The sequence below is a fragment of the Tribolium madens genome, unplaced genomic scaffold (genome assembly GCF_015345945.1).
Source record: "Tribolium madens isolate multiple individuals breed KSU strain unplaced genomic scaffold, Tmad_KSU_1.1 Scaffold_96;HRSCAF=242;Tcas5.2_LG5, whole genome shotgun sequence".
Lineage (NCBI taxonomy): Eukaryota > Metazoa > Arthropoda > Insecta > Coleoptera > Tenebrionidae > Tribolium > Tribolium madens.
The window spans coordinates 15,058,388-15,072,196 of record NW_025401068.1 but is presented as its reverse complement, the minus strand read 5'-3'; the positions used below and the strand labels follow the sequence as shown (position 1 = coordinate 15,072,196).

At 32.1% G+C, this 13,809-nt stretch overlaps 4 protein-coding genes across 5 annotated transcripts; 1 reads left to right on the top strand and 3 right to left on the bottom strand.

Moving 5' to 3' along the window:
- Window positions 1-295: 295 nt before the first annotated feature.
- LOC123012520 (annulin) lies at window positions 296-5,474 on the bottom strand. The gene is made up of 5 exons (XM_044410513.1): window positions 5,231-5,474; window positions 3,866-4,111; window positions 3,159-3,818; window positions 2,766-3,112; window positions 296-1,589 (listed from the first exon to the last, which is right to left on the bottom strand). The coding sequence occupies exons 1-5, from the start codon at window positions 5,340-5,342 to the stop codon at window positions 687-689; spliced, it is 2,268 nt and encodes a 755-aa protein (XP_044266448.1). The 5' UTR covers window positions 5,343-5,474; the 3' UTR covers window positions 296-686.
- A 1,386-nt stretch (window positions 5,475-6,860) lies between these two features.
- On the bottom strand, window positions 6,861-10,232 carry LOC123012855 (hemocyte protein-glutamine gamma-glutamyltransferase-like). 2 transcript variants are annotated; one of them, XM_044411033.1, is made up of 8 exons: window positions 10,176-10,232; window positions 9,324-9,532; window positions 8,940-9,166; window positions 8,623-8,892; window positions 8,313-8,575; window positions 7,927-8,265; window positions 7,280-7,876; window positions 6,861-7,229 (listed from the first exon to the last, which is right to left on the bottom strand). In XM_044411033.1, the coding sequence occupies exons 2-8, from the start codon at window positions 9,523-9,525 to the stop codon at window positions 7,001-7,003; spliced, it is 2,127 nt and encodes a 708-aa protein (XP_044266968.1). In that variant the 5' UTR covers window positions 9,526-9,532; window positions 10,176-10,232; the 3' UTR covers window positions 6,861-7,000. The 2 variants fall into 2 exon arrangements, with proteins under 2 accessions (XP_044266968.1, XP_044266969.1); XM_044411034.1 differs by having other exon boundaries at window positions 7,006-7,197.
- Window positions 10,233-11,609: 1,377 nt separating this feature from the next.
- Window positions 11,610-12,982, top strand: LOC123012692 (transmembrane protein 231). Its single transcript, XM_044410767.1, has 5 exons — window positions 11,610-11,857; window positions 11,911-12,080; window positions 12,130-12,258; window positions 12,309-12,534; window positions 12,580-12,982. Exons 1-5 carry the CDS (start codon window positions 11,719-11,721, stop codon window positions 12,837-12,839), a joined length of 924 nt encoding a protein of 307 aa, XP_044266702.1. The 5' UTR covers window positions 11,610-11,718; the 3' UTR covers window positions 12,840-12,982.
- Window positions 12,839-13,809, bottom strand: LOC123012695 (mitochondrial import inner membrane translocase subunit Tim21). Its single transcript, XM_044410772.1, has 3 exons — window positions 13,602-13,809; window positions 13,054-13,552; window positions 12,839-13,003 (listed from the first exon to the last, which is right to left on the bottom strand). The coding sequence occupies exons 2-3, from the start codon at window positions 13,546-13,548 to the stop codon at window positions 12,872-12,874; spliced, it is 627 nt and encodes a 208-aa protein (XP_044266707.1). The 5' UTR covers window positions 13,549-13,552; window positions 13,602-13,809; the 3' UTR covers window positions 12,839-12,871.

Genomic DNA, 13,809 nt, shown 5'->3' with positions numbered 1-13,809 from the left:
AAGCTGAAGAGTCTTTATGAATGGCAATTACGAAAGGTTAAACGTCTTAAGTGGTTGTTGGTAACTAAACAAAGGATTGCCGAAGTAAGCATCCTGAGGATGTTTGATGATCACAAGATAATGAAAACTAAACACCGTAACTTATTATCTGCAAATCTTTAATTACAAGAATTTTAAGATAAATAGAGTTGGTTTACCGCGTCCGGTTTAATTAGTTGTGGTTTCACTTCTAATTCTGCATATTCATTATCTAATACTTTTTTTTTAATTGCTAATGTCATTAATAGACACATATTTTATTAAAAAGCTTTGCATTTTAATGTGTAAAGTTTTATAATTCAAAAACTTATACATATACATCTGTACTATTTTACACTTATAGAACAATGACAAAATATTGGTACACTAACACTGTTAAAAAATAAATATTAAAACATTTCTTTGGTTACAATGGACAATAATTTTGTACGTCCTAAAGCTCACACTCCATACAAAATACTTAGATATAATAAATGCATTTATAAATACTGGTTTAGCACATAAAGAAGTATAACATATTAGTAAAAATCTACTTCTTGAATTGTAAAGCTATGTTTATATAAATATAAATGTTAATATATTTCTCTTATGTATAAATTTTTAATTTGCAAGTCTCTCATACTTAAGTTAATCTAATAATAAAATAGTTAAAGCCTACTTCCATTTTCTTCCTTGCTGGGCTCAACCATGATCACCAGATACCCATCAACATCATCAATTTCTTTCGACACAAATTTGGCAGCAATTGTGTGACGCCCAGTTCTGGGTGGTGTAAACTTGAACTGTGCTTTAGCCGTTTCCCCAGGAGGAACATTGTTTTTGACTTTGACCTTAAGATTCTTCTCGATACCGGGCCCTTCAATCGTAAACTCACCCTTTTTGTACGGTACCGGCAAAGGATTTTCTACAAAAATATCGGCAGTGATTTCTTTATTTTCGATTGGTTTATCATGTAAAACAATCTTAATGTCAGGTTTGCGCACTCTGAAATCATCCTGAGCATAGTATTCAAATTTGGTATCCTCAACCGTAGCCAAACAAGAAATTATAAAAGAACATTGATCAACAACGCGTTTTGCGTACTCGTTATAAGTCACATTCATTTTAACTTCGCAAGTCGAGTCTGATTTAACTGTTACATCAAAGTCTTCTTTTTTCACATTTTCCCCGACCTTGCCTCGATAAGTCACAACTTCGACACGCAAAATAATTTTCACTTTGTAATCCGTAATTTTGTTCTTGTTTTTCATGACTAAAGCAACATCAAACGGTTGCCCGATTTTAATATCGTCCCTTAGTTCGAAATTAAAGTGAATGTCGTTGAAATCCTCGTTTAAATAATAACGCGAAAACAAGTTTTCTGACTGACGCAAAGCTTTCAACATTGTATTTCGTTCTTCCGGGGATTTTTCCGGATACTTATAAAAGCTTGTGATATCTTCTCGTTCGAATCTCCCTGGAGCTTTAGTACTGATTTGCTTTCCAACTCCATGGACGTCTTTACGTAGAAGTTTCAACGGTTGTGTGGGACCAGCGTATCTCCAAAACACCTAAAACCAATTGTATATAAAAAAAAACACCCAGTATAATTAAATTCCCACACAGCATTTAGAATAATTCCATGCCAAAACGATCACTTTCAAAACTCATTTTTTGTAAAAAAAATTTGGACATTAATTTTTTGAAAATTGACATTTTTCATGTCTATTTAATGATATTGATGATCTTGTTTTTTTTTAATTATTTAATAAGGCTACGATAATTTTGCCAATAAAAGCCACAAATAACATTAGACAGAGTTACAATTTACAGCTTCCTTGTTTCCTCTTCTAATAGCATGTAGCAAAAAAACATGGAAAATAATTTTTTCAACAAAAACAAATAGAGTCAAATTGCAAAATTTAAACTCTCATAACTTCAAAATTTTTATAGAAAGATTTTTTTTTACATGGCATCTCACGTTGGCCGGGACTTTTGACACACCCTGTATAATCTAATCGACAAGTTGAAAGACTGCGATTTTTTAAATGATCATTTTTGTCCAGCGAAGCTCATAAAAGGTATGCGAAATCTACATACTTTTATTTTAATATCAGAAAATTGAATAAAAAAAATATAGAGAGTACTCTTCCTCAACCGAGGAATTTGTATTTATTATTGAAATTTTTTGAAAAATAAATGTTAATAAGTTATTGGAACAGTTTATTAGTGACGTAATTGGTAATTTTTTATTTAATTTTCAAGGAAACGCTACTTTCAGGCGATCTTAGGGGATCATGCACTATGCAGCGCTCTCAAATAATTTTTTTTTCAGCCATTTTTAAAACGTCCGTCTTGAAACTTATGTGAAGACATAGTAAAAGTATGAAAGTTTTAACATAATTTTTTTGAGAATTTTAAAAACTGCGTAATTGTTTATTTTTTTGTTTAAACAATGTACTTTTAAATTATTTGTTAAAGACAAATTTTTAAAATACATGTATTATCACGTCCGTAACGTACCTATTTATATCTATTATTAAGAAAAAATCGTTTCAATATGTTGATTTGTTCTTTAGATAAAATTTTTTTTTGCTCCGAGATACATAATAAAAATAATAAAAAATGGTGAATTACGTGTCATATATTTTTACACGTTTCATAACATATCTCAAATTTAAACAATAAGTTTTAAAAGTGATCGTTTTGACATTGAATTACAATTTACCAAAATTACTAGTAATTACCTTATCAGCATTGACTTCAGCGTACAGAAAGGCCCCATCATAGGGCCTTAAAACCTCTCCTTGTTTGACAGCAAAGACAGAAGTGGGGCCTACTCTGTACATATCCTCGCTTAATTCTTGAGGAGTGGCATCAATGGCCTGCCAACCTGCGTAATCTCGTCCTAAATCAGGCCTCTGCATCCAAACTTCGTTCCAAACATGGAAGTTCCAAATCGAATCCGAGTTCAACTCCTCCATTACTGAACCTTTTTCGTCGGTGAAATAATCCACTGTAAGAGAGCTTTGAGTGTCGTGAGCTGAGGAGTAGTTAGTGACGGTGCGAGCAGGAATTCCAATAGCTCGACAAACTAAAAAATTCAATTATTTCAGTTTGTTAACAAATGGGAATTGTACTTGTGGCAAGAACTCCTGAAAAAACCCAACACTGGCCGTATTTAACAGGTCTTTTCTTCTTGTAGTATTTCTGTAGAATTTCTTTGCTTCCGATCCATTTGGTGGGAGGAGTCCCTCCACTGTGATCCTCCGACCAGTTCCCCATGACTGCCCCCAAGTCATCAGCTGAGTTAACAGCAGCTGCTAAAGCTCTCGCAGTCCTGACAGGATCGGATCTGTACCCACACTTGACTTTACCAACGATTCGAATCAAGTAAAGTGAGCATTCGAGAATATCTTTCTCGAATTGGTCATATTTCCACACAACGGGTCGCATCCGGTTTGCTGTCCCTCTCCAAATAATCCCAACATCGTTAAGCACTGTCTCATCTCGCCAATCCTCCGATTTCATATAGACCTGGTCTTGTTTGCACCAGGGATTGAACAGGAGATAAATCCCTGTGTCCCAGCTGTAACTATAAGCACTGTTATTGATGATTTTGGTATCGACTTCCATGTGCCATTTTGCCACTACTGCATCTGGTGCTGTAGTAATTTGGACCGTAATTGTGTTTTCTACAGCGTTTTCGAGAACTACATTCCAGTTCAAGTGGCGATCTGGCCGTTTAAGAAGAGGAACAGCAACCAAAGTGCCCTGACCATAATTTGGTTTCTCCTGATCTAAAAAAAATTGTAACTTCTAAATACTAAAACTCGCCAATTTTTACCATCAACTGTAAAAATGAACGAAATCCCATCTTTCTCCTCCTTGTAAGGCCGGTTGAGAGTTATATCAAGCCTGAAACTTTGACCTCTCCTCACGACAAGTTGAGGTTCAAATTGACGGTTCATTAGTTCAAATTTTGATGTGTGATGAGAAATTCCATTGATGATAATGCACGGGTCAATTTTTCGTATTATTAAAATGTCCAATTCTTCTTTGGAGTCGATAAATGGCACTCCGTCTGTTTCATCTAAAGAAAAGTGTTCGTGTTTTAGATTAGTAGGTGTGCAGTTATCGCATTTTAGATTTAATTTGGGAATAGGTCAAGTGTTTAACCTTGATGGCGAGACCCGAACGAAAGTGAAATACTGGAGTCACGCTGAAAGAATTTCACACCAGACATTCATTCAGAATTTTATATTATTTTCATAGAGATGTAAGATGATTTCTTCTCTAACTGATTAGCATAAATTATTACCGCGTCTGACATCATCATGACTTCAAGCTTTAAAAATATCTCGACAACAATAAAATAAAAAATGTTACTACCTAATAAGGAATTAGGAGTTACTAGCTGTTTTATTTTTATTTTACAGAAAATTATGTGCTGTTTATACGTTTATAAATAACAGTTAATTATGAAAAATTGACCACATTATCTAATCTTGACAATGATGACATAAATGTAATTCTGTAAATAGCTGGGATTGAATCATTAACTAATAACGAGGATTAGTTTTCATCGTAGGTGCTGAAATAACATCACTGGATTTCTAAGAGCTGAATTACATGAAATAACTTTAGCTACAAAGAAAATTATCGATTTCAGGTGGTTTACCTTGATTTCTTTAATCGAATTCTTTCTATCTGTTTCATGTTTACATAATAGTTACTTACTTTTCTGTCACGTATGCTATAATAGGATGTTGTTACAGCTCATTAAATATGGATGCAGGTGTGTCTTCAATGCAAAACACTGTCATTTAAAAAGCTAATAAGATTAACCTCCTTTAAAGACAATTAACAGTGTTTATAGTAATAAAAATGATAATAAAATTTTTTGGATGGATTTAATTATAAGTTTGGAAAACCATTTAGATCAGCGCTCCTTGAGCTATTTTAAGTTCCATTTGGAATAAATTAGCATTGCGTAAACAGAAATATTCGTAAAAGCCTTCATATGTGCGAAATTATGCTGTAAAATTTTTAACGCTATTTTGGGAACAGTATGACATTCTTTCCTTTCAACAAGTATTGGCGAATACACGCCCAAAATCATTAATTAATTTTAATTAGACGCCGAGAAGTTTTATTTAATTTTTTTATTTATTTATTTATTAAGTATTAAGATTGAGTTATTATGGCTTACCTGCTTCTTTCGGTTTCGGTAAAGGTTGCAACGCGGTGTCATGATTGGGGGTAAATTTTGCGCGAAAGCAAGGGATGCAGTTGCACCAACGCGGACATCGCAGTTTTCCCATTTCACTTAGATAAATTTATGTTGCACTAGTTTAGTTGCACTTATAGAAAAAAAAAGTATCACAATGACCATGTGGTTGGATTGGATGTAGGATGAATTGTTGACTTCAAATTCTCAACATGAGCGTGCGAAGTATTGATGCATAGTGGGGATACCACACGATGAATCAGTTTATTTACTGATTATAACAATAAAATTCCAGAAATGTAACACCCATTTTCGTATTTGCTTAAGATTACGAATAATCCTTCCTAGTATTGTTAAATTCTGTCACTTTGATAAATATAGAGTTGCATTTTAGCATCATACAGGGTGATAAAAAATGAGTTTCTGAATTTAAACTTTGGGCAAAATTTTGTTTTGTTTTGGTATTCTGTAAATTTGTAAGTTTTTAATCACGTGTTTAAAAGATATTTCTTTTCTATTCAGAAACAGATAATTTTTCCTGAGTTTTCCTTGTTGTTATTTTTTCTTCCATTGAACTCCTGTTGCAATTTTAATTAATCTTGAATATGCATAGGTGATGCAAGATAAAAAAATTACTATTCTCATGAATACCAAAGAGGGTATGTAAATCCAATTTTCATAAATAACCATGTACAAGTGAGCATTTAAAATTATTAACACTTCGTGTTTACAAATACAAAATAATTTGTTGTTGCAAAACATTCTTTGTATGTTCATTACTTATGCATAAAGCGCTGCCATTGTATAAATAATACCAGGTGAATAAAAAGTATGGAACCAAGCGTTTTTTTCGTAAACTAACCACTTTACGAAAAAAAAAATTAGTGTAGCGTAAAATACATTAAAATGTGATCATTTATCAAAAATAACATTTTTCGAAATTTCTTTTAGTTTTCGAGTTTTGTAAAAAAAAATTTTTCAAATGGCAACCCACAATGATATTTTTTTAATTAAAGATTATGACCACAAGTGACTTCTAATTTAATAAAATTCTTTTTTAGCCAGTATTTTTTTTTAATAAATTATTAAAGTTGCGTTGAAGATTTCCCGAATGCAGTTACTTTGGGGTGGTTTCGAATAGACTAAAAATAGAAGAAAAACGAGTTCTAATTAAATTTTTTGATCTATTCGGAACAACCCCAAAGCACCTGCACAAAAAACCGAGTTCTCCAAGGACCAAATACATGAAATGACCCCTTCGGTTAAGTTCGAAAAATCTTCGTGAACGCAAACTTTAACAATTTATTTAAAAAAAAGTATTGCCTAAAAACCAATTTTATTTAATTAGAGGTCATTTTTAGATCATAATCTTTAATTAAAAAAATTATCATAGTGGGTTGCCATTTAAAAAAAAATATTTTTTTCCTAAACTCGAAAACTAAAAGAAACTTCGAAAAATGTTATTCTTGATAAATGGTCACATTTTAATTGTACTTTAAGATACACTAATTATTTTTTTCGTAAAGTGGTTAGTTTACAAAAAAATGCTTGGTTCCATACTTTTTATTCACCCGGTATAAATTTTATTTAAATATTTTAAAGTGTAGAACACAGGACTCAGTTGAAATAAAACTACTTTTCAAAAAAAAACTTCTTGACACTTTATGTAAAATGATTATACAATATTGCAAAGTGCAAACTATATTAAAATAATTCTTCTTCTTGCCCAACAACTTTGACATATTTAATTTTTCAAGCAACAGTAACTTTGCTTGTACCCGAAATGCCTTGCATTTGTTTAGAGTTAAAATTAACAACAATTCTTCTTTCTCCGGGCCTTTTGGCTCTGAAAAATTCGCTTATGTTGACAATTTCCTTAGGCTGAACATCCCTAAATCGAACTGTTTTGGGTTTTTGTAAACCTGGCCCTTCTATTGTGTAATTGCAATCTGTTAAAGGAAGAGACAGGGGGTTTTGAAAACTGAAACGTAAAACGTTCAAACTGAAATCTTAAATATTTATATGACTTACCTCAAAGCAACATTGCAATCTTCTCCCACTTTACATTCACTAGCTACTTTTATAATCATTTCAGGTTTTGTCAAGGTAAAATCATCTTCTTCACTCCAGGTTTGCTTCGTTTCTTTCACATTAGCAATAGCGTAGATTTTTATTAAACCATGATCGACTAATTTCTCCAAATATTCTTCCGGCGTTATTGTAATTTTTAAAGTTTCTTTTTGTTTAGGATCCAACGTAAAGGTTTGTTGCAGACGTTTAACTTGATTTGCCGTAACTCCAGTATAAAAAATTGAGCTTGCAGAGAGAACTGCACTAATAGTACGCATCTCCCCAGATTGGTTTTCCATTTCAACTTTCACTTCAAAATTTTCTCCAAAAGGAATTGAATCAATATCAACTAAATCAAAAAACACATCTTCTTGAACTTCACTTGGAAAGTCATAAAGATGCTGAGCTTTGGGAACCCCCTTCACAGCGTTATACACAGCTAATCGTTCACCTTCCGTCCCTTCGGGATTTTTGTAAAGAGAGGTGACATTCCACAAATCGGAATCGCCTTTTTCGTCGGTGACATCAATGCGTTTGGTCAAAATTTTGCGACCCACACTAAACAAACCAAATGAATTTTAAACCAACAAAAAAAATTTCTTACTGACTGATATTGGTTGATTTTTAAACGGGAGAACCCCCAATCCGAGTTTTGGTCTTCTTGAAAGTGAATTATATCAGCGTTCACTTCCGAAAATACAAATGGAGTATCATACAAATACCCAACAAGACCTTTACGAACCGCTTCCACTGAAGCAGGACCACATCTGAAAATCTTGTCGCTTTGTTCTTGCGGTGTTGCGTCGATTATTTGCCAACCACCGTAGCCTGGAGGCAAGTCAGGTCTCGTCATCCAGACGTCGTTCCAGACGTGGAAGTTCCAACAAGAATCGTTGCAGTCTCCCTCAGGACCATTCTCAATCTTATTCCCAAACAAATCAAAGTATCTACAATCGAAAATGAGTCATTTGGGATTATAACAAAAAAAAAGTACTTGTCGACGGTTAGAGAACAATTTGTATCGTGGGCAGAGACATAATTCGTCACTGAACGACAAGGAATTCCTAAAGCACGACAAACGGAAACAGTAGCAGCTGAGAAAACCCAACATTGACCATATTTTACTGGAGTTCCTCCTGTTCGAAGATACTGGTCGAGAATTGCCACAGAACCGGTCCAAGCGTGAGGGGAGGTACCATCGCTGTAATTTCCGTCCCATCTCCCTTCCAGAAGACCATCATCATCAACCGAATTTATCTAAAATAGATTTGATTTTTTTTATTTAGAAAATTTGCTTATAGTACCACAGCTGAAATCGCCCTAGCCACCAAAACCGGAGACCCTCTATCAGCAGGGGCCAATCCCGACTTGTCCAGCAAAAGTACCGCCGCTGGTAACACTATATCATCAAACTGTCCAAAAATCCAATGCCTTCCTACTGGTTTTTTGAACGTACCACACCAAATTTTTCCATTTTCGTTGAGTATATATTCTTGTTTTTCCTTATCATCAGGCATGTAAACACCATCGTCTTCGCACCAAGGATTGAAAAGGATATAAATGTCGTCTTCGACCTAAAAACGCCAATTTTTATGATTATCACACTAAGAAAGTTGTGTACTTTATAATCGTAGCGTTTGTCACGTTGACCAGAAATGTTAGTTTGAATCGAACATTTCCAGATTCCAACTTGAGCATTTGGTGGGATGTGGACTTGTAACATTACAATATTTCCATCAATTCTGGTGACACAAGACGACCACATGTAGGTGTTTTTGGGCAAAACTTTTTGCCTTGCCAGGATCGGCAGAATTGCTCTTGTTCCTCTAACAACATTGGGTTTGGGTCCTGGAATTTTATGCAAATACAAACTAATTATTATTCTTTTAACAATCGCGGCCTTCAGATGAACAGATACCAAAATCCAGCATTACGTTATTGTAAACAACATTATAAATCTTTTTTTTATTAAATATTTCATAAAAAACCATTCACAAGAACTTACCAAATCCGAATCTAACTCGCACAACATCATTTGTTTCATCGAAATCTCGATTGAATCGTATTGCCAAGAAAAAGTTGCATCCTCGTCTTAATATAGGTGTTGGAAAATCAGCGTTGTTGACTAAATCATATTCTGTTGTGTGATTCTCTTTAGCGTTGTCTTTGGGATAAAATTCAGTCGACTCAACTTCAATCGGTTCCATTTTATGACTGCATTAAAAATTGGGCTGCGGTTAAAAAACTTGGCACAGAATTCATGACAAGTGCTTTGCCAAAGATTATTCTGTTCAAACTATTAATCTTTTAATCAGACCAACAATAAGGACATCAGGTGTCACCAAACTATATAAAATAATGTTTATTTTAATTTTGAGGTCGAATATGAACCTACAAAATACCATTGCAAAAGAGTTTTGCTTATGTTGTACCTACTTTTTTAATAAAAAATCTATTACAACATTGTTTATGAGATTATATATTATTTTATATCTATAGAATAAACTAAGTCTAAAGACAACAATTATAGTTCTTTGAATAATTTCATTAAAGTTGCCTTGAGAATATTTTCATTTTTTTTTCAATTAAATCAGTAGTATTTAAAAATGAAATGCATATTACAAACAGCTTAAAATAATACATTCTCAATTTTTCAATCACTTGAAAGACAACAAAAATTAAAAAGAGTGGTAATAATTTATAATTAATAATAATAATAATAATAATAATTAGAACTAGATATTTCAGTCAGAAATAAGAATTCTCTAGAATATTATTAGATGTGATTTTGCTTTTAAAAGTAGTTGTTTAAAATAAACTATGAGATTAGTAAAAATATTTATTAAAAAAATAATACCAAATATTGAAACCCAGTTAACTGCACTTTACACCACAGAAATAATACTGATGTTTCTCAAGACGAGAGATTCTATTTATGCGTGAATAAGCAAAACCCTCCCAGCAGTATGTGTCAGTTGAAAAGCAATAAACAATAATTTTAAAGAAGAAAAAACAGTTTTAAATAAATTTGTGTACGTTAATTCCTTTCGTGTATACGTTCCAAAAATAATCCATACTTGAGAATTTTTTTGTAATAAGTAGTAATTATTAAAATTAACCTTTTCAATTGCTAGAACAAATTTCGTTTATTTTATTAAGATTTGATGAACAGTTTTAAATTAATTTAACAAGTAATATTATATAAAGGTTATCACTTATTTTTTTTTAATGATAAATAAATATTTGTTTCAAGTAACATCAGGGCAGCTGCTGTATAAAATTAGAAATTCTAAGAATAATAAAAATTTTGATAAACGCAGAATACGTGATAAAAACATTGATTTGCGAGAAATCGCAAAATTCTTAATAGTTTAGAATGTTACCTTTAAACAGATTTTGACAATTTTAGTTTTACAAGCAATTTTTTTAATAATAATTTGTCGCAAAACAATGATCTTTTTTTATAATATTGTTTATTGTTATTAGTATTACTTTATTATTTTTATTTTATTTTTCTTTAGTATTTGAATAAAAAAATTCAAAGTGGTTTCCAATTGTATTAAATAATAAAAGAATATTGTTGTAAGTGCATAAAATGTTGTAAAAACGCAAAAACCCGGTTATTGCACATTTTTTCTTCTTCAAGCGAAGCTACTGGAAAAACCAAATAACGTAAGAATTAAATATGTCATTGCCATCAGTGCCAGTAGATCTCGTTACTCATGTCATGAACAATCAATTTCATCATCGCTGATATACTAAAACTTTCTTTTATTTGATCTTTTATGAATAAAATTTTAACTAATTTAAATTAAAATATGTAACCACAATATTAGTCATTATCGAGTATCCGGTCCAAATCATTTTTTAAACGTTAATTTCCAATTCCAAGTACTTTTTATTTTATTTTGATTGCAGAAAATCTTGAGTGTTATTACAGTTTTTCCGAACGAATCGTTACTGTTTCCAAGTCTAGATTAGCAAAAGTCCGCAAAAACGTTTTATAGGTACCTTCGTGTTACAAATAACATTTTTCTTCTTAAAGCTCTCAAAAATACATTCGCATCTCATATTATTTATGACTACTGTCGTCAGAGCAAGAATTTCTCGAAAATAGTAAACTTCGAATTTTAATCACCATACCATCAAATTGTTTTTCGTCGGTAAAAACTGAATTTTATCTATGATAAAAAAAATATGTGTTTCCACTTTTTACAGAGGTTTGTTACTTTGTTCTATGCTGGTTTGTTTCAAATAAACCGCGCTGTGGTTGTCATAGCAACGTGATTGTTTGTATTCAAGTTGTTTGACCATGAAAGGTAAACAAATAGAAAAAATCCGATCAAAAACCACATGATGTGATCCACTTCCTTAATGATTTTTGTGATGCTTATTTAAAAATGGTAGTTTTAGAAGTTTTCACAAAAAATCTAAAAATTTCTTACAAAAGTACTCTTCTGTCAAAAGCATCGGTGCTAGCGCTCATTTTTGGAATCTTATCACTTGTGTTACCGTTTATTTTTGCATATAAGAGCAAAGGTAAGGAGAATTTAATTTCACTTAATGAGATGTACTGCAAAATTTATTTGCAGGTTTGTGGTTGAAAAGAGATGCGTTTTATGAACAACCGGATGTAAAATTTCGGGGAGAATACATTTTTTTTGCTACTACAAATAATAACAACAAGTCTGTTATAACATGCAGTAGTTTACCTCATTTTGATCATGTATTGCGGTCTTTAGATAGTTGTTCAATCATCAAGGTTTGATCTTTTAAATTTTTAGAAGCTATTTATTTACGTGTATTTTTAGGTTCGTGAAAATGACAGAAATTTTGATGGTAAAATAGAAGAATTAGATTTGTCTCTACAAGTTAATCTTCCAGTGAAAACTAGACTTACCTCTTTGAGTATAATTATTCCACTAAGCTATAAATTACAAGTAAGAAACACTACAATTGTTTTCCGTAATTCTAACAATTTTTATAACAGATTTGTCCCTTTCAAATGCAAACTGCCATTATTTTTCAAGAATTGTTACCATTTTATATTTCTCACTATTCATTAGTAGCTAATATGGTCGTAACCCAAACTCGCCCCCTAATTTGTCACAGAAAACATACCAATACTTTATTCAATTATCCTGTGATTATGGACAATGGTGATTTAAACAATTATGACATAAACACTATTATCAGAAACTTTTCAAAGAGAAATAGTAAGTAAGTTAAATGATTTACAAATTAATCATTTATTTTTTTAGTAACCACATCACTCAAAAACGTGTATAAAAGTTTTTCTCCGGGAAAAACACAAAATTTTTTATTTAGTTTAAATATAGAATTTCCAGAAGATAGGATATATTACAAGCCTGGCTTTTGGCAAATACTGAAATGGGCTTGGATTCAGTACCTTTCACTATACATAATAGTTTCATGGATAATTATGAAAATAAAACACTACATTTTTAGTAGGAGGCTGATACTGTTTTTTGAGGAAAATCCGGTGAAGAAAAAACAATAAAAATTCAACAAATTTTATTATCATTGTTTTATTTACAACGTCAAGTCCAGTGGTTGTGACGAAGACGAAGCTGTATTCCTGTTGTCTTCCAAAACAATTGCAGTTTGTAACAAATCATCAACTTGAACAAATAAATAACGATATTCGTATTTCCCTGAATCATTCTAAAAAAAACTTATTAAATTCGAATATTACAACAGTTGCAAAAACCCACTTCCACCATTTCTAGTTGCACAGTTCCTTGATGAAAACTCCCTTTTAAATAAAATTTCATTCTCAAACACTGTCTTCCGTCTCTTTGATAAATCACATGACTGACATAGTGTCTTCTCCTCCTAGTTGTTTCAGCCCCAAAAGCTGTAATTGGAAGCCCCAGTTTATCCTGAATTCTTGGATCAGCCTTACACCTCTCTACCGCCTTAGAATACACATTATTGGGGCTTTTACTTGAAAACAACTCATTAAAAACTGCATAAAATAGGGAGCCTGTAACCCCCACACCCAGCAGTATTATTCCTAAGTACGAAGCAGTCTTTGTGGTTTCCTTCACTTTTTCACCTAATTTTACATTAGTATCAAGCTCGTTTTTTACTGTTTTGCTTAGGGCCGATTGACTTTTGCTGCGATTGATTTGCTTAGAAATAGAGTTGCTGGAAAATAGCATCAATCGACACCTACATATTGGGTGAAGGAGCCGGGATGTGATCATTTTGCTGCAATTTAAAAACTACGTAAAAAAATTAAAATGAATTATTTTTATACCTTTTTTATTGACATTAAACATAACCTATGCCGATGACATAGTGTGGCTAGGGTTACGTAAAAAAAATAAAAAAAGTTAAAGTGTGACTTAATTTATTTGGTGTGCAACTGGAAAATGATTTGAAATTGTTGCAATTGCAAAAATTGTGAATTTGTTTCAGAGTAGGGCTGTAATTTTAATTTGCAATTAAATTTGTGGTGCGCCGGC